The 26,731-nt window shown below is 36.1% G+C and overlaps 1 protein-coding gene across 1 annotated transcript in view; it reads right to left on the bottom strand.

Moving 5' to 3' along the window:
• kif5c (kinesin family member 5C) overlaps positions 1 to 26,731 on the bottom strand; it is a 168,327-nt gene that overhangs the window by 13,194 nt on the left and 128,402 nt on the right. The window contains 11 exon segments of the mRNA XM_028806530.2: positions 7,620 to 7,697; positions 7,699 to 7,725; positions 7,948 to 8,019; positions 10,686 to 10,746; positions 11,115 to 11,216; positions 12,249 to 12,358; positions 12,895 to 12,971; positions 14,473 to 14,590; positions 21,567 to 21,755; positions 24,856 to 25,002; positions 25,472 to 25,678. Of these exon segments, the coding sequence (XP_028662363.1) occupies positions 7,620 to 7,697; positions 7,699 to 7,725; positions 7,948 to 8,019; positions 10,686 to 10,746; positions 11,115 to 11,216; positions 12,249 to 12,358; positions 12,895 to 12,971; positions 14,473 to 14,590; positions 21,567 to 21,755; positions 24,856 to 25,002; positions 25,472 to 25,678 (1,188 nt within the window).

Here is a 26,731-nt window from a genome sequence, read left to right as displayed (position 1 = left end):
TGTTTTAAAGTGCACTTTAATTAATCTTGTCCAATTAAACTTTGTTGGAGTCTTTTCAGATTTTTACAAACTTTAAGCTTGTACAGTAACAAAAGGACAGCACCACCACTACAATTTTACTTTTAGACATTATGACTAATTTGGTTTCTTGACTGCATAAATGGCAATATACATGATTTCAAAAGCCTGAAAAAGTTTTCATTTGTTTATTTGTGTAATACTGTATGTATATTTTAAAAACAATTTTACGTGGTAGGTTGGAGCTGCCCTGTGTCCTAGCCATTAATTATATGGAACATTTGGAGAAGAATTAGATTTGTTAGTATATTTACATTTGCTTTCTTGGCAGACACTTTTTCCAAAGCGACTTACAAAAGAGTTAAACATAATCGAGTAACATTAGGCCTGTTTGTTCAGCAGTTAGTAAAATGGGGGAAAAAAGAAAACAGAAAAAAAACTTTCTGCTGTTAGTTTTTTTTTTTCTTTATTTATGCTAGATGAAAATGCGGTGCCAATAATGACCTTCCCATAGGAAAACAAAACAGGCTCACCTTTAATGATATGCCCTGCTTTACATAAATTTAAAAAAAATACATTTGATGTTACACACGAATTAAAATTTTCAGTTCTGCTGATGTATTATTCATCCGTCCATTTTCTAAACCTATTTATCCACATCTGGGACGCAGGAAGCTAAAGTGTATTTAAGCAGGGACCAGGCGCAAGGCGAGAACATTTCGTGGACAGGGTGCCAGCCCATCGCCGGGTGAACACACACACACACACACACACATTTGGGCTAATTTAGCATTGCTAGCCTATCTAACCCACTGTGGGAGGAAACCCCACATGGACATGGGAAGAACAAACCAACTTTATAAAGGGAACGCATCCAGGACATGAACCCCAGTCTCCTTGGTCCAAAGCAGTAGCACTTTACCACCGTGCAGCCTAAATGTAACATTATTTTATAATTTACCTTTACATATGAAATTATGCTTACTGTATGCTTATATATACCCATTTATGTATCCACAAGCTAATGTTATTGATGTTAAGTCTCATTATCTTAAATATAAAACTGTACTTTATATATGACTGGAATTTCTTTTTATGAAAGGTATGGAATGCAAATAAAATATTGCAAGCAATTTCTGTAATTTCAATTCAAATATCATTTCAGTTATTTTCTAACAGCAAAAATTATTTGGCACTCCTAATGCGGAATTCAGACATACTGTATTTGAAATGGAGCTGTTTTTTCTTAAAATGTAATAATTTTACTGAAATGAACAAGACTTACTCAGTATTGGTAATTTTACTGACACTTTACCTAAAATTTTAGATGCCAACTAAGTTTGTGATCCTGAGCAATTCTGTAAGTACCTTGAGCATGGGAACGGTGCTATATAAATAAAATGTATTATTATTAATTGTTGTTGTTGTTGTTAATCTGCCTGAATTTAAAGTGTAAAAATAATGGGAGAAAGTGCTATTGTGATCCATAAACTGATCCAATCAAAGACATCAGTTGCAAGATATTTTACGTGAGGCACAATACTGAACTAAAAGGCAAATGAACAATTACTGGATTGTTTAGAATCTGCAGGCTAGGAGTATTTAGAAATTATCTTAAAACTAGCAAAATACCCGCGCTTCGCAGCGGAGAAGTAATGTGTTAAAGAGGTTATGAAAAAAAAAAGGAAACATTTTAAAAATAACGTAACATGATTGTCAATGTAATTGTGTTGTCATTGTTATGAGTGTTGCTGTCTTTTATATATATAATATGCACACACACACACATAAACATATATATACATAAACATATATATATACATATCTACATATACACATATCTACATATACATACGTATATACACATCCACATAAACATATATATACATATACAAATTTACATATCTACATATATATATATATATATATATAGACATAGATATATACATACATACATTCACATATATATATATATATATATATATATTACTGAAGAAAGAAAAAAAAAATTAAACAGCCAAATGGGGCTATGCATATGAACTTAAAAGGTTTTAATAAAACAGAAATATATATTTTATTTTTACTTGGTTAAGTTGTGGAGGGTGTATCCTGTAGCAAAGCCCTAACTGTTTTCGTGAAAGCCCGTTTCAGTCAATAAGTCTTATGTGTGTGTTTATGTATGTGTGTATATATATGTAGATATGTGTATATGTAGATATGTATATATATGTATATGTATATAAATGTTTATGTGTGTGTGTATATTATATATATATATATATATATATATATATATATATATATATATATATATATATATATATATATAAAAGACAGCAACACTTATAACAATGACAACACAATTACATTGACAATCATGTTACGTTATTTTTAAAATGTTTCCTTTTTTTTTCATAACCTCTTTAACACACTACTTCTCTGCTGCGAAGCACGGGTATTTTGCTAGTATATATATATATATATATATATATACATACATATACACACATACATGCAGTTTCAATAACATAGAAATCAATATAAATATTAACATCATTATCATATGAGAATATGAAGTAATATATAAGAAGCACATTTAATATAAATATAAATTATTAAACAGTAAAATCTTCTTCTGTAATTTGCTACCGTGGCAATTTGTGTGTGTGTCCAGGATTTTAAATCACCTGTAGCTCGCAAAACCGTTTCACCTATTGACTGAAATCTGGTACACATATAGTACGTCACGTCTACTATCCGCTTTATGGGTGATGATTGTATTACTCTTTTTATGTTTATTTTATTTTATTGTAGAATCAACTCGTATCTGCGCACACCAGGGCGGCCGTGGGCGGATGCGTATGGTGTATTCACTCCATGTTATCGTGCATTGCGCTGTCACTGGTATTTTGATAAAAGAATTTGAACAACATATAAGAAGCGTATAAATTATTAAACAGTAAAACATTAACATTTAAGAAGTAAAGTTAGATTGAGTACTACTGCAGTGCCCTCGGGTATACCTCATTTTTTGTTTGTCCATTACATGCTTAAATGTATACATTTTTTGGTGTACCTACCCGAGAACACGCGACATATAACCGAGCGTGGGAGAAGCATGGATTTTAAACACGCGTTGAGTTCATCTGCTGGTCTCCCTCGTGGAATAACTGGTAATGTTTGAATAAAATCTACAGCGAGTAAAACGACATTACCTCCTATTTTTTTTTTTACGATCTCTGAGATGTTGCTTTTTTCGGTTCAAGGCTTCATAAGCTCTTTTATGTTGTATGGTGTACTTATCCGAAACCATCATCTTTGAATGTTGCAACACTTTCGCCTTGTATGTAGATCGGGGTAATTACATTCATTGCATTCCTAGTCTGAATCACAATCTGATTGTATGGGTGGTTACCTGGCACTGTAGGGTTGCCACCCGTCCTTTAAAATACGGAATCGTGCCGCATTTGAGAATGAAATTGCGCGTCCCGTTTTGAATCAATACTGGACGGGATTTGTCCCGTATTTTTTTTTATCATTTTTTTTAAAGCAGCGTCTCATGCAAATCATCCCACACGCATTTTATGAAGATGCCTCCTTTCCTACTTTTGATTGGGTAATACTTGATGTCATCGTTAGTTTGATTGGTCTTTGTAACTGTCCAGTGAGGAGGGCGTGTCTTTTAAGTAGAGTGTGGAAAGTGTTGGCACTGAGATGTGGCGTCAGCGCCAGAGTTGAAGCCCCTAATGTTGCGGTCAGCAAGTCGGCTAACATCCGCCATGTGCCGTCTTTCAGTTGCGAGAAGCAGATCATAGAATGGTTGAAACTGTTGCCCCTAACGTTGCGCCACGGCGTGTGGTTCGTTTATACCTCGTGTCTTCTCATTAAACTTTTATCTGGCGAATATGTTATTGCAATCCGCAGGAGGAGCGTTTCTATAAACTTAATTTAAAGTTACGTTTTACACCGTGCTTTGTTTCCCTTATGAACATGCTTGAATGCTTCACTCGCTCCCTTCTCAATTGTTTAATTAATTTTTTGCTCTTCGCTGTTTGCGGCTCTTACGTCATTTCCCCCTACTTCGTTCTTTTATCTCGCGAATATGTTATTGCAATCCTTAACGGGAGCGTTTCATTAAACTGATTGAAAATAGTTTAGCATTTACCTTTTTAGTAAAAGGCGAGCTTTTAAGCCTGAGAAATCACCCCGTAAATGCACACGTTTAATTGCACATGTGTTAATATGTATGGTTACACAGTATTAAAAGACAGTGAACAACGTCAGTTACCTTTGTTCCCGCGTTTGATAAAAGGCGAGCTTTTAAGCCTGAGAAATCACCCCCGTAAATGCACACGTTTAATTGCACATGTGTTAATATGTATGCTTACACAGTATTAAAAGACAGTCAAAAATTAACGTCATTTACCTTTGTTCCCGCGTTTGACTCGTGCTGTAAATCTCTTCCTTGTTTTTAGTTCACGTCATTACGTAGGAGGCGTGATGACGCGATACGTGACTCCGCCTCCTCCATTACAGTGTATGGACAAAAAATATGTTCCAGTTATGACCATTACGCGTATAATTTCGAAATGAAACCTGCCTAACTTTTGTAAGTAAGCTGTAAGGAATGAGCCTGCCAAATTTCAGCCTTCCACCTACACGGGAAGTTGTAGAATTAGTGATGAGTGAGTCAGTCAGTCAGTGAGTGAGTGAGTCAGTCAGTCAGTCAGTGAGGTCTTTGCCTTTTATTATTATAGATAATCAAATGTGTGTTTAGAAGAACAAGCCACTGATTTCATAATAAGAAACCATAGACATTTGAAATTTTCTCAAGCTGCAGAATAATTTGTTTCAGATCAGTGGTATGGAAATGCTTAAAGACATACAGATACAAGTTCTGGAGGACATTTCAAGTTGGTTAAAATCAGTACTAGGATAAGGTGAAGCTGAACATGGCAACACCTGTGACAGACATGGGATGTAGTGAGGCACGCAGGTTATTGTGATTTGCAAACTAAACTCGCATCTAATCGCATTCACATTTTCACACCTGGAAGAAATGAATGTTTCCAGTGCCTGCCTTCATTATGACATTAAAGGTCCTACCATGCCAGTTCCTGCAGCACTGCATGATTCAGCATTCTCCATTCCTGTCCATGACATAGGGAAGATTTTCAAACATGTCATGATCTGTAAAACAGCTGGTTTAGAAGAAGTATAAACCTTTCTAGTGACCTACTAGCTGTTGTTTTACAGACTTTTGTTGCGTCACTGAGTAAATCTACAGCTCTTTCCAACTTCAGAAAGACGATAATTATCGAAGTACCAAATAATACAAAAGTGGACTGTCTCAGTGATTGCAAAATGGTGGCGATCACCTCCATTGTTATGAAATGCTTTGTGATAGAATGATTGCTGGTGAATCTCGAAAGCATTATATTACACGTGGACCATCAGTTTTTTTACAACCTCAATAGGTCCACAGATGATGCCTTATCCCCTGCACTTCACACCACCTTGGCAAACGTGAATAATAATCACTGCCACAATACTGCCTACAGTATTGACCACAGTTCAGGATTTAACAGTTACACCGTCGGACTTGATCAGAAAGCTCCTAAGACTTAAAAACAAGGAACCTGACAAATGAGGAGACCATTCACTCCATCAGGCTTGTTAGTTTATTTAATATCTGAGCTGTCCCAATATTTGATCCAGATACTTCTTAAATGTTGTCAATGCTTCTGCTTCAACTGCATGGCTTGGTAGTTTGTTCCAGATTCCCACAACTCTTTGTGTAAAGAAGTTCTTCGAGGCTTCAGTCTTAAATGTGTTTCCCCTTAATTTCCTTGAGTATGCAACTCACCCATAAGCAGAAAGAGGTAACAACCAGGAAACCAAATAAAGGTAATGTGGCAGGAGAACCTCCTGGCATCTGTCAGGAGTAATTGTGCAGCTCTTTCATGGGTAACAATGAGGTAGGCAGGCTCTGGCACCCGCTAAGGTATTGAAGCTGAGGTAGCTAGCCTCAGCCATATTGCTAACGTGTTTGATTTGTGCGGCTTCTTCAAAGGTAGCTTATCTGCAAAGTCCCGGCAGCAGTACAGCTCTTGGCCTTTGCTAAGGCTGTTTGAAAAATGTGGCCCTTTTTGGGGTGGTGATTCAGACATCCTGATGGGAGTGCAGCTTCTGAGCTGAGCAATTTCTGGTCTTTGCTGAGGTAGCCACCCTCTGGCCCTTGTCTTCTGTGATAACAATGAGTGATGAGTGAATGTAACATTACAGGGTAAATATTTAAATATTTGCCTCTTTGATGTTAACTTATTAACATCTGTCTTTGTTACTGAATTTAATATTTTTTTCTTTCCAAAACATATATCCACAATTTTTTTTTTTTTTTAACAAATTCAACCAATATCAAATTTGCTTTGTCATTTATGAATTACATATTTTAAAATATTAACAAACCAATTTTAGAATGGCCAACATATGTTACATGATACATCATTTGATGCATGTACTTCATCAGTGACAGAACCTGGCAGGGTCTTTCGAACTACCGTACACACTCTTCCATGCAACCCAACGGAGTTTGATCTGACTTCAGCCTGTGTCCAAGTGGCTTACTACAGCCCCTCGGTTCTCCTCTGGGAGGCTTTCTCTGCAGCCTCTGTGCTATTCCTAATGGCTCTTGCCCTGCTTGCCCTGGTGATGCCAAGTGTTCTGTAGGCCTTCCACAAGGATCGCCCTGTGAACCGCCAGCGGCCCACCTCTACAGGCAAGCACCTTGTTCTCCACCTGCACCTGGTATTTTTATAATTAGTCCTGGATTACTAAACATACCTTTGTGGTGCTTTGTGTGTTAATGTAGATGTTTTGAAGTAATGTCGGGTTTACCTTGCATTGGTAATGACAATTGTGTTGTCAGACTTATCAAGTAAGGAGGACACATTTTGAGGCAAGGTATTTCTACATATACATATACCCATATACACAGACTGTACAGTACATATAGTACAGTAAATCGTGGTGCTGTATATACTGTACTGGTCTCACTAGCTGGCTGCAGACAAATGTTATTGTGCTGTGTGTACATGATAGTTAAATCCTAATCAAACCACCTTAATACAGCAAGTAAATAGAAACTCTTTAGTACTTAAAATTGTAAAATAAAAATCAAATTTAGTTTAGGAAGAACCACAATATCCTAATATGGCAGGTATTTATTGTTGTTGTCCACAGTTAAGTATGTTGAGTGATTTACTTCACATTAAGTCAGTTTCTTTGGTCTCTAAATGAATTCATGAGTGGCAGTATGGTATAATTTGAATATTATGTAGCACTGTAAGTCTTACTGAATTTTAACTTACTCATTATAATGCAATATTTAAAATAAAATGTAAAAAAAAAAATCTTATTCATATGAACAAAAGTTAATTTTGCCCATTTTCTCCAATGTCAAATGAAACAGTATATATTTAAAAATGTTCGGGTATCCCTCTTTTCAGCTGCCACCTCTACTAAATGAGCCAAAGTTATAAAGCTTCTTTGTGTAGGCCAATGCACCTAACTGTATACAGTATTTACTTCTTTTGTCGTACCTGTTTGTGAACTTTTGTAAGTTGCTCCAGGTTATTCTCAAGAAAGGAAATTTTCTGCTTCTGCGCAGCACTCCCCCCCTCCATCATCACAGTCCAGTTCAGCACTCTAGGAAGGTATGGTGAACAGGAAACGTTGGAATATTTGATCACTAGGATGTAACAAGCTATATATGTGTGATCAAATTTAAAATCACTTACCGGAAATCTTATATGAACACATTCATAAAAACACCTCATATACACTGTACATTCATTAAATACAGGAAGAAGATAGACTTTCCATTACACTAGATGTAAAAAGCAAAAATAAAAAGCAGAAGCCACTTACTTTCTTGACACGAGTAGTGAGGTCCTGAACAAAAAGTTTACGAAGATTGTGAAGTGTCTGAAGCTCCTTGGCCTGCACAGAGATTTAAAATCATAAGATTTACAAGTGCAGTATTAAGTAGAAGATTCACATATCCTGTGTCCTGAATATTTCTCTTTTGAAAACAACTTTTCTTGGAAGTTATAAATAATCAGTGCCTCTTGTTTTCAGACAAGTCACATACTGACAATTCCCATAATAACCATAGAGCATTTCAAGCCTTTGTACATACCACCATGTTCAGCAACGGAAATTTCAAATAAATGACATTTTTCTGCAATTCATGCCATCTGTATACCAAGGTAAAAAAACGGGGGAAAAAATACATCCCATGCTTACAACATGTATGGAAAAATGACAGCTTTCAGAATATGTTTTAATAAACTTTTCTGAAACTATTGAACTCTTGTGTTATCCCAGCTATGGAGTTGTGCTATACTGTATACAGGATTTCTTGCAGTATAGATGTGGCTGTTTAAGCAAATTTTTGCACTAAATCAGGTAGCATCTTGAAAAAATTGCTTTCATTTTTCCCCCCAAAGTTTCTTAAAACTACAAAGTATGTGTTCATATTTTACATTAGTAAAGAATTTAGTGTACTTTTAATTTGTAAGACTTAATTAAAGATAAATACTGTAAATATTATTGCTGTGTTTAACAATGTGTCTCCCATGTCATTCTGCATTGGACTTTACTGTTGCTGCAAGTTTCTGCACCATTGCGACTAAAATACAAACTTTTCATTCTACTGTACAACATAATGACAGTAAATTGAACGGAAGTAAATTAGGCAACATAAGTAGATTTAATATTAAAAAGAAAATGGTCTTGAATTATCTACAAATTACTTTAGAGGTATACATCATATACTTTTTAGGAATCTGTGTTCTGTCTTAATTTAGATTTTTTATTTGAAATACTTTTCTCTGCGTGGAAATTGTCTTTTCGCATAACCTTTGGAGGTCAGAGCGCAGGGTCAGTCACTGTATGGTTTAGATCAATGCATTCATCCAGTCTCCATACACCTTTATACCATTACAGGTTTGCACACAGCCAGAGCCTATTGAGTTAGTTCAGCCACACCATCTTATACTGAATCATCTTGTAGTTACTGAAGGAAACCCAAACTAGACTGAGGCACTGAAACTGGGCCAGAAACAGAGCACAGGTAAATGTGGTAAGCATCAAGCTGTCAAGGTGGCCTGTTTTCAGTATTTAAGTAAAAAATTAAGTCATCCAACAGTCATTCATACAGTCATGTAATGCAGACAACTTTCCAAATCCAATCATTTCAAAAGACAAATACAGTATATTAGTGTGTCATCTGTCTAAAATTAAAAAGATTTATCATGATTAGGAATGATGAATTATATGTCTGTGAGGCAACATATAAATTGAAAAGACAAGTGGCCTCAAGACAAAGTCCAGCAGGACACCACATGTAATAAACTTTGAAAGCGAAACAGATTTTCTAACCGAGACTGAAATTTGCCCACCAGCAATACACAACCCAGTTTAAGAACGTACTTTTAACACCTACCTAGTTTCCTGGATGATCTATTAAGTTAATATAATCAAACATATGAAAGTCAGCTCTAACTGCACTTATTTCCCCACAGCATTTCTCCTGACTCTAAAAGAAACTCATTTTCTCTGTAACATACTTTGGATGTAAAACAAATTTGAAATTTTCCAGATTATTTTCCATTATTGCCACACATGCTGTCTAGAGACTACTGTTGCATGCTCCTTTGACAGAGAAGGAAGTCTTAAAATATACAATGCATCACAATGGTGGCTTCTTCAGCAAACACTGAACAATCAAGTGGAAAGCATGTCAGAACAAAGTTGGTGTGTCTGAATGTCTCATATGACTTATAGTCCCAAGTAACGTCACAGCTGAAATACAGTAGGTTCAGATACAAAAAAGAACAACTGACTGGGAAGGATACATACTGTATATACCTTTCCCAATGGAGGTGAAATAATCATTTTAGCACCACCAGAAAATTACTTCACATTTTCAGAAAGCTGAAGCAATTCAACCCGTTTCCCTGGATCCTCACTAACTTCTATAGCTGCACAATGACAAGCATGCTGTGGGAGTTACTTTGGAATCTGTAGAGGTATCTAGACTATGGGAAACTGCAAAGCTCTGCAGTGGATATTAAAACACACTGGAGCCATATTTCTCTAGGTCATTAACCACGACTTAACACCACATGTTCAGTTTGACAAGTCTGGACTGGCCCTCTGTAGAAAACATAAACCTAAAATACCCAAACCTCTAGTTAAACGCCAAGAAATTCATTCATCCTTCCAATCCATATCAGACACAGCTTTTCTACTGCACTCTTAGCCAGTAGTGGTTGCATGGAAAAACAATGTGTGAGAATACACGGAAACACTAATGCACACAAGAAAGTGGCGCTTAAAGTGGAACACTTTGGCAAGTGATTCATTTACTAAACCTTGTCAGTTTTCACTTTAAAACATCAAGAGCAATTCTCAGTCCCATTATTCCTGCTTCCAGAAGCTTTCTTTAAGTGTATGGAGTTCTGCCACACATTACAAATCAAAGTTAAGCACTGCAGTGCACAGTTTATTGGTATGAAAATAAAAAGTACATATCACATAAAACTAAGATACTCAGCATTAACAATACTGGATATACTTGTTCAATTAAATACTCTTCTTACCACAGTCTCTTCCAGTCCTTTAAGGTCCTGCTTTGCTTGCTCCCTTTTATCATTGAGAATGCTGGAGAGGGAACAAAAAGATTTTACAGTACTTAAAACATGGTGTCATCCTCAAGTCTACAGAATTAACATCAGTTTACTGCTGACAACTTTGGCATATAATTATATTTATGTACTTCTGTTGCCATATGCTAGCACATGTTCACAGGATAAATAAGTGGTTTTCATTCAGAAGAGGACAGCCACAGGGTAGTATAGTACTATTGATGCCCAACCATTAATTAACTAGCACAAAGGAAAAGCTTTACTGCATATAAAAAATAATAAACTGTACATGTATGTATAGCATAGAGGACACTTACGTGTTAAGTGCCTTCTGAGAAAATGTACCCATTAAAAAAAAAGATACTTCAATAAAGGAATACTTACATAAGTTTCTGAAGCTTCATATCCTTCTCCTGCTCTTCAGTCTTTAACTTTTCATAATCACAAATGAGTTGTTTATGTTCCAATTGCAATTTCTGGTTCAAGCTTAGGGTAATTAAAATTAAACATGTTAGCAAGCCCAATGGGAAAACAGAAATTTTAGTAAAATGCTTCCTCTGTTGCAAAGCCCAGTCTTTACTACTAAAAGTCAGTCAATTTAGCAATAAAACATATTAATAGAAATTGCCTAAGTTAAATATAACACACAGGATTAAATGTCTATACTAATATATTATATACATTATATACAGTATATATATATATATATATATATATATATATATATATACAGTATATATATATATATATATATATATATAATATTTTAAAAATTAATTAGGACAACATGTGCTTTAATTTGGCCTATTACTTTGTACGCCATAATATGTTTTGAATGGTGCTACAAATGTATGGGTAGTTCAGGAGTCACTACCGCGTACCATTCAGTCCCTTTATTTCTGGTGTGCTTACATAGAGTGCCTGGAGTTAAACTCAGTCCATTGAATGTGTTTGTGATATCAAGGGACAGTCACAAGTTTGAAAATATCCAGTTTGGGAGCCTGTGGTTTGCACACCAGTGTTGTTCTTTTGACCTCAGGCTATAGTGAGGTACCAGACATGCTCCGCTGGGAGAAGTCCCAGGAGGAAACCCAAGACATTCTGGAGGGATTATATCTCGGAATCCCACAGAAGAAGCTGGAGAAAGTATGGCCTGATGTGCAGTATCCAACCTGCAATGTTTAAACTAAAGCAATTTCACATAAAAAATGTATAGAAAGTGAGGGTCTTACTTAAGTTTTTATGCAATTCCTCATTTTTAAGCTTTTAAAATGTATAATACTTATTGAACACCTGCAGTGCTAAAATGTAACCGAATAGTGTAAATACTGTTAATGTTGTCAGTTGCTGTGTTTGCACAGTTTCTCATTCTCCTCTCTAGATTACCTGTTTACTGGTACTGTATGTCATTACATGACAACAACAGCCTGCATTGCTATCTTAAGTAAACAGTGTTGTTGAACATGGTTTACACCTGTGAAAAGCAAAACAGCAATTTATTTGAAATTTCCACCCTACTCTTTGAGCTCGTCAATCAGTTTTTGCTTTTCTTCAATTTCATCCCGTAGTCTAGAAAGCTGTTTCTGGTGGGCTTCTCTGTGGCTCTCCATTTGTTGCTCCAGTGTTTTCTGGAAACACAATGTAAGTTAATGTGAGAAGAAGCACAAATGCCAACCATTAATATCATGTATAAAAATAATGAATGGCCACAGTGCCAAGATAAGCAATCCACACATTGTAGCCACACTATATGGCTAAATGATGGCACATTACAAAGAATTCAACAAATTTCATGCATCAACCATTCCTTCCTAATTAGTTCCTATTTAATTTTAAATTTAATTATGCTTAAGGGCAAGCCAAATGAATCAAAACACAAGTTAATCAGGAGTACAAAGTACAACATTTCAGAACATTAACAAACATTACAATATAACTAAACACTTGACTTTTCAGCACAACTTAGTTTCTTTTATCTTGCAGACGCAATCAAAGTTCACATTGTTTGTTGCGTGGGTCATTAGAAAAATTACAAACAAAAAGGAATATAGTTAGGTAACTGCTGACTGATTCAAGGATATCCCAGCACAAAGCGGGCTCCTGAAAGGGGTATAGCATTTACTGCACTCTAGCCACATCTGTATTGAAAGAAAAATGGTTTTACCTTCATCTCTTCCGCATCTTGAAGCAAAGTCATGTGCTCCTTTTCCTTGTCTTTAACTGAGATTTCATGCATTTTTTCTGCAACAAATATTTTTTTTTTTTAAATACCTACTACAAAATATATATTTTCTTTATAGAGTTATTGATACATTTTATCCCTGTGCACTACATTTTCACTTTCTATGGCGAGAACAAGTAGTGCAATAAGCAATTCCAGCTTTTGTTCTGAAGTAAACATACATGTTAAACATTTTCACAATTCTACCAACACACCTAAAATCTCCAGTTAAAGCTTCCTGAGTTAAAAGGGATCCAATTAACTTTTACAGTTATGGTTTATAGTCTGTACAGTGCAATCAGCAAAAGAATGTCATACAGTTTACCATCTCCAGGGCAAGGACATTTCAAGGGGACATCTTTATCCTGAGGACCTTATAAACCCCCAAGCTATAAAATAAAACTGCCAATAGATCTTCTTGATGATATAAAATGGAATGGATACCAAGTGTCTATACACCACTACTGAATATTCTGCTTGCCTTTATATAGAGTGTAAATCTAGACAAATCAGGTCAGAGCTTTTCAGTTGTGATAGTATTCATAGCCATCCATCCCTCCATGTTGTGACACTTATCTGAGTCCGGGATGTGGGAGCCACAGTCTGAGCAAAGATGCCCAGAAGTCTCTTTTCCCTGCCACTTCCTACAACTCCTCCAGTTGAAAGCTGAGATGTTCCCAGGCCAGCTGAGAAATATAATCACTCCAACATGGCCTTGGTCTTCCAAGTTAGAGAGACTGATAGCAGCAACTGGCCACTCTCTGCATCACAACCATTTTGGTTTATCTCCCCTTGTCTAAACTGAAGGATTGGGCAGCAAGATGGAAGCCACTTCTCACCAAAAAAAAAAAAAATCATGCCAGTATAAATTTTGCAAGAAGATACAATCACTCACAGAAAACAGGCTGACAATTGACTTATAGGCCATTGAGACAAAGATACAACGTTTGGCCTAAATTTCTAAACAGTGATTGTCGACTCTAAACTGGGCCCAGTCCAGAGTTCCTGCCTGCCTTGTGCTTGATACTGCCAGCATAGCTAATAAATTCTTTACAACGATTAAATGGAAACAGATAAGTGGATTATAAAACGGGTGGGTGGATGTTTAGTGTTTAGGAACAGCGTTTGCACCATTAAGAACAGAGGTGGCAGCAGATCTCTGTAGTGCTGCTTCTTCTTAATGGGAATAGTAAATGGGACTTTGTCTTGCCAGGACTGCTGATATAATTAACAGCTCTAACTAGTAAAAAATGTTTGTATCAAACCTGCTGTCCTCATGCTGCCACATAGCTGATGTTAAAGAAGATGCACTCACACAAGTAAAAAAAAGAAATGGCTGGGGCCATCGTTTAAATATTATTTTTGTTTTAATCTTAAACCTAAACAGGACAGGATTCCTCCCAATTTCCAACATTACATCAAAGCAATTTTTTTGTAAGGATATACAGACATTTAATGACAACTGTATATGCTTTTTTTTTTTTTTAAGTGATTTTAAAAATATATTTACAAGCGTGTTACCTTGTGCATGAAGCTTTGCCAGCTCTTCAGTGAGAGAATCCTGCATCTCCTCAAGCTGTCTTTTCTTCTGTTCAATATTTTGCATGTAATCAGTCATGGATTTGATCTTGGCTTGGTGCTGTTAGACCAAAAAAGAAAAAAAAAACAAAACTGATCATATGAAGGCAGGTTTTTTTTTCAATCTTAGATTTTACAGACTAAGCAATTGTGTTAATACAAAAATTGCCTTCTAATCATGTAAAATGTATATTCAAATCTCAGATCAAACATTGTTTGCATGGTCTAACTATGTCTATTCTAGGTTTTTTTTTTTGGCCATTTTAGATTCTGCACTCATCCCAACGTTTTCCTGCTTATTCTCTACACAATACTGTCAGTGATGATTTAAAGCACTGTACTCAATTTAGGAACAACCAGCTTTTCTTATGAATATTACAGAGCAAGAAGGAGGTTACACAAGAGTGTACGACAGCTTGTTCTAAAAGGCAGTTTCTCTCCTTAGAGGTTAACATATCAAATACATGGTCTCTTTCTTACAAGTCATCAATGAAAAGATGAAAATAAATTGACAGATATACAACATTCTAAATTACCTGTATGTCTAATTAAAAAATGAACAGCTCTTGAAAAGATACACATATAAATGTAAAATGCATGACAAAGATATATGCTCAGGCATCAAAAATCTTGTTGTTGCCTAGAAGATAACAGCCCACCTTGATCACTAGTTATGCTTTACTTAAAGGCATTAATAACTGCAGCTGCAAAAAGAGATCAATCAACTTCATTCACAAGCCAACATACTAATTAAAATCCTGGCCAGCCATGTCACATTGCATGTGTGTTTGTAATACCTTACTTGAAGCACCTGCATACAACAGATTTAAAAATCAAAAGCAAACATTAACTACTTTTTTTTTGTTTTTTCTGTCTACCCTGGCCATCGGACCTTACTCCTTTTCTATGTTAACTAATGTTGTTTTATTTTAATTTCTTATTTTGTCTTTTATTTTTCTTTTCTTCATTATGTAAAACACTTTGAGCTACTTTTTGTATGAAAATGTGCTATATAAATAAATGTTGTATTGTATTGTATTGCACTTAAGTTTATCCAAATGTGCATAACAATAAAAACTGCATATGAAATGCCATGCTCAACAAATAGATACTATGGTCCATATAAGATAAATAAATTACACTGCCAGCAACTCCAGAAGCAGTGCAAAAAAAAACAAATATAATGTAAGAAGTCAAGGGTGTATAGACTGTATATAAATGTATATGTTGCACTTTATGTATGCTTTTTTTGTGCATCTCTTTGTTGGTAATGAATTATTATCGGTGTTCTGAGGAGACATGCAACTAAGAATTCTGCTAGTACTATGCATACATAACAATAAGCTTACCATGTTACAATTTTAAAAGTCTATAAAAATTCTCCTGCGGTGGGCTGGCGCCCTGCCCGGGATTTGTTCCTGCCTTGCACCCTGTGCTGGCTGGGATTGGCTCCAGCAGACTCCGGTGACCCTGTGTTAGGATATAGCGGGCTGGACGATGACTGACTGACTAAATAATTCTCTCAGATTAAAAATGGATAGGCAACTATTAAACAGTTTTTAACCAACCATTACATGAATAGCCACACAATGTTAGCTCTTCAGCTTGTGTTTGATGAAACCTTACATTTGGAAATTTTTGATGCCTTAAAAAAAATGATAAATCTTCTACAAATGATACAGTAATGATGGGTTTCTCAAGTTTTACATCAGTTTATCAGAAAGCTTAAATGAGAATTAAATCGCATTGGTTCATCTCAAATGAATGCACTCGTAGTATTGTGCAAGAACTATATTTTGGCTGCTTGTACCAAAATACTCTTTTAGTCAGTACTCAGAGCTCATGGACCCTGATGAGAATGGAAATATGGATTGTCTGGTCAATAGAAAGCTCCTTGATTTCTTGGTCAACCTCACAAACACTCCTACTCTCACCTTCCCAAGATACATACTTGAAATCCTCCACTTATAGTATATACAGAGGATGCACCTCTCATGTATGCCCACCTGAGCAAAGACACAGGACATGCTGGGGGACAGTCTCTCAGAATTCCTAAGAATTGGGCTGTTTAGCTTTCCATTGCCTCAACAACACAGCATATGTTGGGAAACTTAGCATTTCATTGTATTTGTGTATGTGAACCCCAATAAATGATACGTTCTGTTGTGTATACAGTTTGTTAAATATAAATTATGCAAATCTTGTTTACATCAAGACAAATGGCAATTTTCTTAGCTTCTGTACTACTCCATGACTGCTCACTCATACTTCTTCCACTTCTCTACAGATGGCAAGACCACCTGTGACAGGCTGCCCAGAGAGACCAGATTTTCTCTCTGGATATTTCCACATTTCTAACCTCAACAGTGTATTCACTTTCACACCACTTTGTCTACTTTAAATTGGTGTATTAATTTTGCCACACTGCAAATAGATAATTCAAAATAAAATACAAAATAAAAATGATCAGCAATAATGACAAGCAAAGTTAATATATAGCTGGCAAAATGATCCAAATATGGAGTGGCTCAATAGTGTCAAATTATTATTACTGAAATGCTTTATGGATCATTCTTATACATCTAAGCTTAATACGAGATGCAGCCTCAAATTAATGACATTGTCATCAAGAAAACAAAAATGAATTAAAATATAGTAGAGCAATTAAAATCACGTGAAACAGCTGCTTTGAATAAAAGGGAAAAAAATATGTTATGTCACGTTTCATACCATCTATGGAAGTTAGATTAGGTTGTACTGAAGACACTAACAAGCTGCAAAATTACAGGGGATCCCTGGGACCTGAGACTCTCAAATTAACCACTGAGACCCCAGAAAGATTCACAAATCAGAAGTATGAAGCCGCCCTGAAAATAAATTTTAAAAACATGTTATGTGTGTTACACTGTAATCACCGCGTTTGTGAAAAAATAGACTCAAATACAAATTTAGAAGAATGTTATTGTGGTTTTATTTAGCATTACCCTTAAAAATAATACCTCTACCACACATTAATAACGTTTAGTTTAGCCCAAGTCTGCCCCACACAAAGAAAAGAAAGTTATCTGCAGTTAAACTCTGGATTTACTTTTAAAAAAAATCAAACATAAAAATGAAAACATCCAAAAGAATGACATTTCAAAAAGAATAACTGCTGCTGTTGAAGCGAGCATCAGCACCACTACAGTGAATGAGGTGGCAGCTTCTGCTGTTCCACACAAAACTGAAACTCATGAAAAGGGGCCACTGTGGGTAACGCTGGGCAGAAGTACAAAGAGAAGCAGCTTTTGTTTGCATATCTACAGTATGTATGATGAGATTCATCTTTTAAATATATTTATACACTACGTGATAGCATATGCCACAACACCAGAGTAAGATGTCAGCCAACATCACAGCACTAATGTGACCCCTGATTATCACAGGGAATTCCACACACAGCACTACAGTTTAAGGATTTTTACAGCATTTAAAAATGTATTTTTCACATAAAGGTGGACAGCGCTGTGAAGCAGCAGGAGTTTTACTACCTCAGAGGTGTAGGAATATTCGATCAAATCCTGGTGCGATCAAGATCTATGTGGAGATTACATTTTCTCGCAGGATTGACATGGATTTTCTCCCACATCATAAAACAGGTCGGTTTAACTTGATAGACAACTTAGTTGGAAATGTGGATGTATGATTGTGTTCTATGATACCTTGTGACCACTGCTGCTAAGAAAAACTTCAACTCCTGACATTGTTGATTTCATTACAATTTCACAAAATGGATGGAATTTATAGGCCACTTACAGCTTAAATACAAGTAAAAATAAAGGGAAAATTAGAACAAAGCTGTCATTACACAGGTCTAATGATTAGGGAATCTCAATTGTCAAGGTTTTAACAAATTCAAAATCTATTTCTTCATTAAATTATATTACGTACTTTTTAATATGAAAAGCTAAACAACCTGTATTTTTATATTATATATTAAGCCAGACTTGGATAGGAGAAAATATGAAAATTAGACTGCACAGTACTTTTTAAGCACCAGCAGATGGCACTATTTTCTTGGAAATAAACTTCCACACTACAGTCAAAGATCCTAAAGCAGTGGACTTGTTATGACAGACTGCACTTTGGTGACCACAGCAGTCCTGCCAAGGTTAATGTTCTTAAAAAAAAATCTTTACCAACTTTTCTAGTTTTTAACACTGACTTCAATTTAAATCATGCAGATTTTAAATAAATATAACTGATAATGTTCTGCAATATTTACATGAAATTAATGAATGTAGTTGTAGACTAGTGCTGCAGTTCTAGATTGGTGCAGGGTTGGGGAGTGGGCCTTAAAAAGGACGTTTGTTACACAGTGGCCAAACCAAGTCTCCACATCATGCTAGGCTGCATTTCATTTCCATTGATCAGTGTCACGGTGTCTTTTCTCACCTGAACTTGTTTTCCTACTCCATGACAACCACACGTGACAATTTATGTTTGTGGAGTTCAAGGTCACAGCTCTGTCTCGCTCCCCACCTCTTTGAGCCTATCCATGCTAGGATGAAGTCTGCCTGGGAAAGACCTGCCAAGCCTGACGGATTTTTATGAAACAGTACATAGTAAAGGGGTGAGTGCGGTCCTAACCAACCCAGCATAAGCAGTGAGCAAAACAGGTCTCTCTCTCTCTAGGTACCTTTTCAATTCCATATCAAATCATACTACTGTTTTTACATTAAAAATAATTAATCACATGATCATTTGGCAGAAACACATAAAATTAAAAATACAGACCCACAGAAAAAACTATCAAACTTAATATTCCAAAATGCAATACTGAGGTTGGGGCATTAAAGAAATATCACCTTTAGTTGGGTCTAGTAAGAGTTCTAATTTAAGATAAAACAATGGTGATATGTGGTTACATTTTAGTTCCTGGAGCCTAAATCTATCATGTGACATTTGATCACATATTCATCAACAGTCTGCTATAGTTAAGCATTTGGTGTTAGCAGAGACCAAGACCATGCTCCAATTCGTAGAGTTAGTGGGGTGCCTGATCAGGTGGTACAAAATTTTAGGAGGCCTAGGCTTAAAAAAGTTTGGGAACTCCTGTCCTAGAGAAATATCCACCATAAGGGTATCACTGTTACTTCTTATATAAATGACTCAAAATTATAATTCAAAATCATAATTATAAATTGAATTATAATTGAAAAACCAAATCAAGCATCCAGAATTATAGTGCCTTATAGTGTCTCATGGGCATCAAAACTGGCAATGATGGCAACTTACATAAACTGAATTCCAACAAATCACTAATTGTTTTAATTGCTTTTAACCTCATGTTAGTGATATTGTATTTGCCAAATGGATCCCCTGCAGAATTTCTGGGGTGCTAAAGTTGTCTGTACAGCTTTAGAACATCAAGTCCTGACTGTTGCCAAAGCATCACACGGTATTTGAAACAAATCCCTAAAAAAAGGTTTTATTATGATTACAACCCTGCTGTCTAAGATGTTTATTGGGGACTACAGTCATAAAACATCAATGGTATACGATTTGAATTGGTTGTCTATACGAGGGAGAACTACTTAACGGATTTAGATCGGGTTTTTTTCCATAATTGCTTGAACATTCCAGTTGATTTTGCGACTTCTATTACTACGCAATGTATTATATTTTGCTTGTGGTACCAATTTATTTGAGCAATTTCGAGAGACACACAGTGAGCCATGGGGGGAGAGGCACACTGGTCACTCACGCACCAGCCTTGGGGTGTGACTTACCTCCGCTTAACTAGTGAATGAGAGAACTACTTATGGATTTAGATCTGTTTTTTTTCTATAATTTGCTTGAACATTCCGGTTGATTTTGCGATATTCTCTCATCCTGTTAAGAATCATAGTTCTCTTGCAGGAGCGATATATTCGTGCTAATCCAAGACAGAGACTGCAGGCCAAGGGGAGGGGGAAGAGTGATGTCAGGAGTGGGGAGCCTGGGCGGGGCGGGGCGGCCCTCCTCACTCTCCTGTTTCACTACAATGTGAGCGGAGCTGCAGGGGACGGCTAGAGTATATATATATAGATATATATATATATATATATATATAAAATACACACACACACAGACATGCAAACAAACATACATACGGCCTTTCCTCCTGCAGACTTCAACCACACTCCTAAATGAATGAAGAAATTAAATTGTACAGGATAGTGTTTGATAATTCTGTCCTTTGAAAATTTTCACGCAAAAAGACTAAGATAGTTCCCACATTCAAGACCTCAAAAGAACTAATAAAGAACTAGTTCAAAACATCATTGAATATTTAAACAGATTAACTATTTACTGTTGCTGTCTCTTTTCCTCATTTTAAATTTGCTTACTAATGTAAAGTGTCCAAATTATTAATTATTATTGTTATATTTTTATTTTGTTTTACTGTTTATTTTTATCATGTTATTAGTTACTAGCCACAGTACTTGTTGAAGACTGGTAATAGAATAAAAATATTTGCTATCTCTAGGTGTACCCTCAGTGCCTCTCCTCTCTCTCTACTAGCGCTCTCTTTCACAAGTATGTTCCCATAAAGCCTGCTTCTCAGACTCTGTCATTATTTTCTTCCCTCTTGTCTGGTTTTATACTTTCTGTCCTTGAAGAGGACTCTCTCAGTATGCACCTTTACTCCTCCTTGTGCGTCTCACACTTCATCGTTTATCACATTGCCAAACTGAGCAATCAGATTGCTCTGAGGAACACGACACACAGACTTTACTGTTTTATCATATAGTAGACAGATTCATTTAGAGTGTCCAGAAATGCTATGCAAATAAAATCATTAGTCACTGTTTCACCTGCACTGTGGTACATTCTACAGTATATACCTGGAACGAGAATTGACAGGAAGATAAACTAAATTTATGTCTACCTTTAATGTGTTCAAAAATCCACTGATGAAAGCAGTATATCAATTCAGTGAATGGTTGATTATCACCAAAACTTTGTTTATGCAAAATAAAAGTGAAAACACAAAGATAGAGGTCTCCATTCACCTGGGACACGAGAAGCTGACAGGATGCTAGTTCCCTCTCAGTGGCCTGCATCTTCCTGTTTCCTTCAGCTTGCGTGGTCTCAAGCTGTTTGCTGCGGTTCACTAAAGACTTCACCTCAGATTTCATCTTGCTGATGTAGAGACGAGCCATTGTAAATTCTTCTTCAATAACGCCATTCACTTCTGTCATCTGAAACAAGCAAATCAAAAATCATGTCTACAGCAACATAGCCTATCATGACAAAGAGACGAGAAACACACAAACAATATTCTGTTCTGACAAATAACGTAGGTACATTACAGATACATCAAATAAAAAAATAATATGCCAAAATAATAACATTGGGACAAGGCATGTGCATTTTGTCAATTTGATGATTACTTGTCTGGTCAAGTTTTAGTGCGTTTTGCAGAATGAAGCCTTGCAGTGGACCTCCTGGAGTTACTGAAGGGCTCCGTTACCAACATATGTCTGTGAGTTATGTTGAAAATGTCTTAACTGAATACTAGGACAGATCAAGATCAAACAGTCTTTTTAAACAGCTCCTCACTGTTCACTCGCCAAAGCATACAGTACATTAGAGGGCTATGGAGATGTAGTTACTCTTGCTGTGAACTTGATAAACTTTATTGTTTCATAAATATAACATATGGGACATAAGTGAAACCCAGGTTGATATCGCTGAAGCCCCCAGCTACCCTTCCCATTAACATACTGTACAATACTGAATCTTCAGGGCTGCTTAGGCGCATGTCACACCTGGGACACGTTTTAAAGTGTGAGCAATGACCAGAGAAAGGAATATTTTCTAAAATGGTCAAAGTTTAACAACCTGCAAAAAGCTTTGAATGTTTTACTTGTGCCTTAAGTTTGGAGGTTATGAATATGTGCTTGCTAGTATGTAATATTTAATAGTTTTTAATAAATACTTATTTAAATATCAAACATAAGGATAATGCACAAGTCAGACTGTCCTTTGCACTTCCAGGCTTCTGTTCTGTTAGTAAGTTGAATTGCATCTTTGTCATTACAGGAAATTTTTTTTTTTGCAGGGATATATGACATATTTTACTCATTTGCATGAAATTCTTGGTCACTAGAAAACGGCAGTGTGTTTTGTATTTTATTCCACAACACACTGCTTTAGGATTACAGTGGTGTGAAAAACTATTTGCCCCCTTCCTGATTTCTTATTCTTTTGCATGTTTGTCACACAAAATGTTTCTGATCATCAAACACATTTAACCATTAGTCAAATATAACACAAGTAAACACAAAATGCAGTTTGTAAATGGTGGTTTTTATTATTTAGAGAGAAAAAAAAATCCAAACCTACATGGCCCTGTGTGAAAAAGTAATTGCCCCCTGAACCTAATAACTGGTTGGGCCACCCTTAGCAGCAATAACTGCAATCAAGCGTTTGCGATAACTTGCAATGAGTCTATTACAGCGCTCTGGAGGAATTTTGGCCCACTCATCTTTACAAAATTGTTGTAATTCAGCTTTATTTGAGGGTTTTCTAGCATGAACCGCCTTTTTAAGGTCATGCCATAGCATCTCAATTGGATTTAGGTCAGGACTTTGACTAGGCCACTCCAATGTCTTCATTTTGTTTTTCTTCAGCCATTCAGAGGTGGATTTGCTGGTGTGTTTTGGGTCATTGTCCTGTTGCAGCACCCAAGATCGCTTCAGCTTGAGTTGACGAACAGATGGCCGGACATTCTCCTTCAGGATTTTTTGGTATACAGTAGAATTCATGGTTCCATCTATCACAGCAAGCCTTCCAGGTCCTGAAGCAGCAAAACAACCCCAGACCATCACACTACCACCACCATATTTTACTGTTGGTATGATGTTCTTTTTCTGAAATGCTGTGTTCCTTTTACGCCAGATGTAACGGGACATTTGCCTTCCAAAAAGTTCAACTTTTGTCTCATCAGTCCACAAGGTATTTTCCCAAAAGTCTTGGCAATCATTGAGATGTTTCTTAGCAAAATTGAGACAAGCCCTAATGTTCTTTTTGCTTAACAGTGGTTTGCGTCTTGGAAATCTGCCATGCAGGCCGTTTTTGCCCAGTCTCTTTCTTATGGTGGAGTCGTGAACACTGACCTTAATTGAGGCAAGTGAGGCCTGCAGTCCTTTAGACGTTGTCCTGGGGTCTTTTGTGACCTCTCGGATGAGTCGTCTCTGCGCTCTTGGGGTAATTTTGGTCGGCCGGCCACTCCTGGGAAGGTTCACCACTGTTCCATGTTTTTGCCATTTGTGGATAATGGCTCTCACTGTGGTTTGCTGGAGTCCCAAAGCTTTAGAAATGGCTTTATAACCTTTACCAGACTGATAGATCTCAATTACTTCTGTTCTCATTTGTTCCTGAATTTCTTTGGATCTTGGCATGATGTCTAGCTTTTGAGGTGCTTTTGGTCTACTTCTCTGTGTCAGGAAGCTCCTATTTAAGTGATTTCTTGATTGAAACAGGTGTGGCAGTAATCAGGCCTGGGGTGGCTACGGAAATTGAACTCAGGTGTGATACACCACAGTTAGGTTATTTTTTAACAAGGGGGCAATTACTTTTTCACACAGGGCCACGTAGGTTTGGATTTTTTTTCTCCCTAAATAATAAAAACCATCATTTAAAAACTGCATTTTGTGTTTACTTGTGTTATATTTGACTAATGGTTAAATGTGTTTGATGATCAGAAACATTTTGTGTGACAAACATGCAAAAGAATAAGAAATCAGGAAGGGGGCAAATAGTTTTTCACACCACTGTATATACATGCTCAAAGTTAAATAAAAGTTACATAAACTCAAGTTAAGAATCGTAAAGTGGTGAAACTTGGTTAAAAATAAAAAATACTTAACAGTATCCTGTCTATTTTGACTGAAATCACAAAATAACATTCATCTAGAAGATAACAGTTTGCGCAATCTTCAAAAACACTGACTTCATGATTAATAATAGTAAAGTTCAAAAAGGATCTAACACAATGTCAAATTTACAAACATGACTTTGTAAGTCTTTTTAAAATGTCTTCTTAGACAAACGGATCAGTTTATTCAAACATAAATATTTTTAGATGTAGTGTTGGGGGAAAAAAATGGCACTTTGCAGCAATCTAGCAGTTACACAAACAAGATGAATTACACAGAAGCGTGAAAACAAAGAAGCTTAAATATAAACACTTAAGCAGAACAAAGACCCTAACAAGATATATGGACACAGATAATGTAGAGTACAACCAACAGTTCTGTTCTTTTTCATGTTCCTTAAAAAATATCATCTACTCACAATTTTGACATCGTTGGTGCCGATGATACTTCCAACTTCACTCAAGTCTTTTAGCAGAAGGGTTAAAATCTCTGCTGCACGTTTTTTTTGGTGGTTACTGAGCTCCTCAAGCTGGTTTAACTCTCGCTGAACTAAAGCTAGAGATGTCTGAAAGGCAAGAAGAATGCACATTTTTATAATGTATGCTCCAGGTGCTAAACAGGTCAACTGAAGTGTAGTATGAAAATCCGAATATAAGAAAGGAGGGGAATCAAATTATAAAGCATGTTAAAATGAAAGCAAGTAAAAAAAAAAAAAAGCACTTAAAAATGATACTTATGGTGAATTTCTCATTTTTAGGGTATCTTTAGTACTAGGGTGTTGTACCATGTTAGCCATTATGAATGTAGAGAAAAGCCAAGCAAAATGACACCTTTTATTGGCTAACTAAAAGATTACAATATGCAAGCTTTCGAGGCATCTTGCCTGAAGAAGGGTCCTGAGTTGTCTCGAAAGCTTGCATATTGTAAGGTGTCATTTTTCTCTAGGGCATCTTTGAAATTTTAGACCACAATTACTAATACAGCTAATATGTCAAAATAAGGAGAAGCCATTTCTGACAGGAATGCATCCTCACAGTTTTCTGTGCAAGTTCATCAGCTAGTTGCTCATTAGCTCGTGTCTTATCCTCCACTTCCTGGGATTTCTGATCGTAGTTGACAGCAAGTTCTTCCAGAGCCTGAAGCACCTCCTTCACCTCATCCTTGGCTGCTTCATTTTCCATCTGTAGCCTTGTTAGCTCTTCTTGAATCTTCTCATAGTCTCTGCGCGTGGAGGCAAGAAGCTTGAAAGACAAAGATGACAACAGAAGAATATAATACAAATTAAAAACTAACAGAGTGCTTTAAAAATGTTTATATGCCAAGCTGGCAGATTCTAAAAATGAGTATGCCTAAAGTTGATAAATGTTTGTTTTTTGTTAACCAGTTACAAAAACAAATAAAATACTCCATCCATAAACAGAACATTTTATTACTTAAACACAAGATGGTTTAGAACTGTCTGATCAGTTGTCAGTTAAAAAATGGTGCATTTGTACTGTACATTCCTTAAAAGTCAGTCTCTACTTATTCATAGTGCATGTCTGTCACAGACTTTCTTGCTGCTGGCATTTTAGTGACTCCATGTGGCAGGACAATGAAGTGAACTGAAACATCTCATTTCATTGCACATTTCAATGACATGTCAATCACATTCTGATATCCATCCATTTTCTAAACCTGGTTGTTAAAACCTGTAATGGGGATCTCGTGATTTCTGCACGAGAGTCTCTGTAATGTAAACTCCAACCACAGGGCATCTAAATCAGCTTACAAGTCAGTCATCATCACGAAATAGAACACAGATACTTTTCAAAGGTATTTAAATGACAAAACAGTGCATTTCTAAGTGTGTTTGTCTACACATTTTAATTGTGGCAAAATAAACTTTATTTTAAGAAGTGAAAAACTGTATGCATAGTGTAATATTCGGGTGTGGCATATTCATTACATGGTTACTGGTGTAAAGGAATGTAGAGCGGTTAACAGCATGCGCATGAGCACATAGTTTTAAGTTCACTGGCGTATGTATGGTTTTATAAATGCGATATATTTTGTGTGTATACTGTTTTTGACTTTCTAGCCTGAGCAAAAATTTAGTATGTAGTCTAAGCAAAGTTTTATGCATGAGCCCCCTGAAGCTTTAGTTATGAAACATAAATCATCTAGTCCTTGGTTTCAAATAAGTAACACTCAGTGGGCCCTTTGTCTAAGCAGTAAAATAGTAACACAAACTAGCACTATTTGAAAAAACATAAATTGAAACACAATTTTGGGTAGCATGGTGAAACAGCAAT

This window comes from Erpetoichthys calabaricus, chromosome 8, assembly GCF_900747795.2.
Source record: "Erpetoichthys calabaricus chromosome 8, fErpCal1.3, whole genome shotgun sequence".
Taxonomy (NCBI): Eukaryota; Metazoa; Chordata; class Cladistia; order Polypteriformes; family Polypteridae; genus Erpetoichthys; species Erpetoichthys calabaricus.
This window is presented reverse-complemented; position numbering and strand designations above follow the sequence as displayed.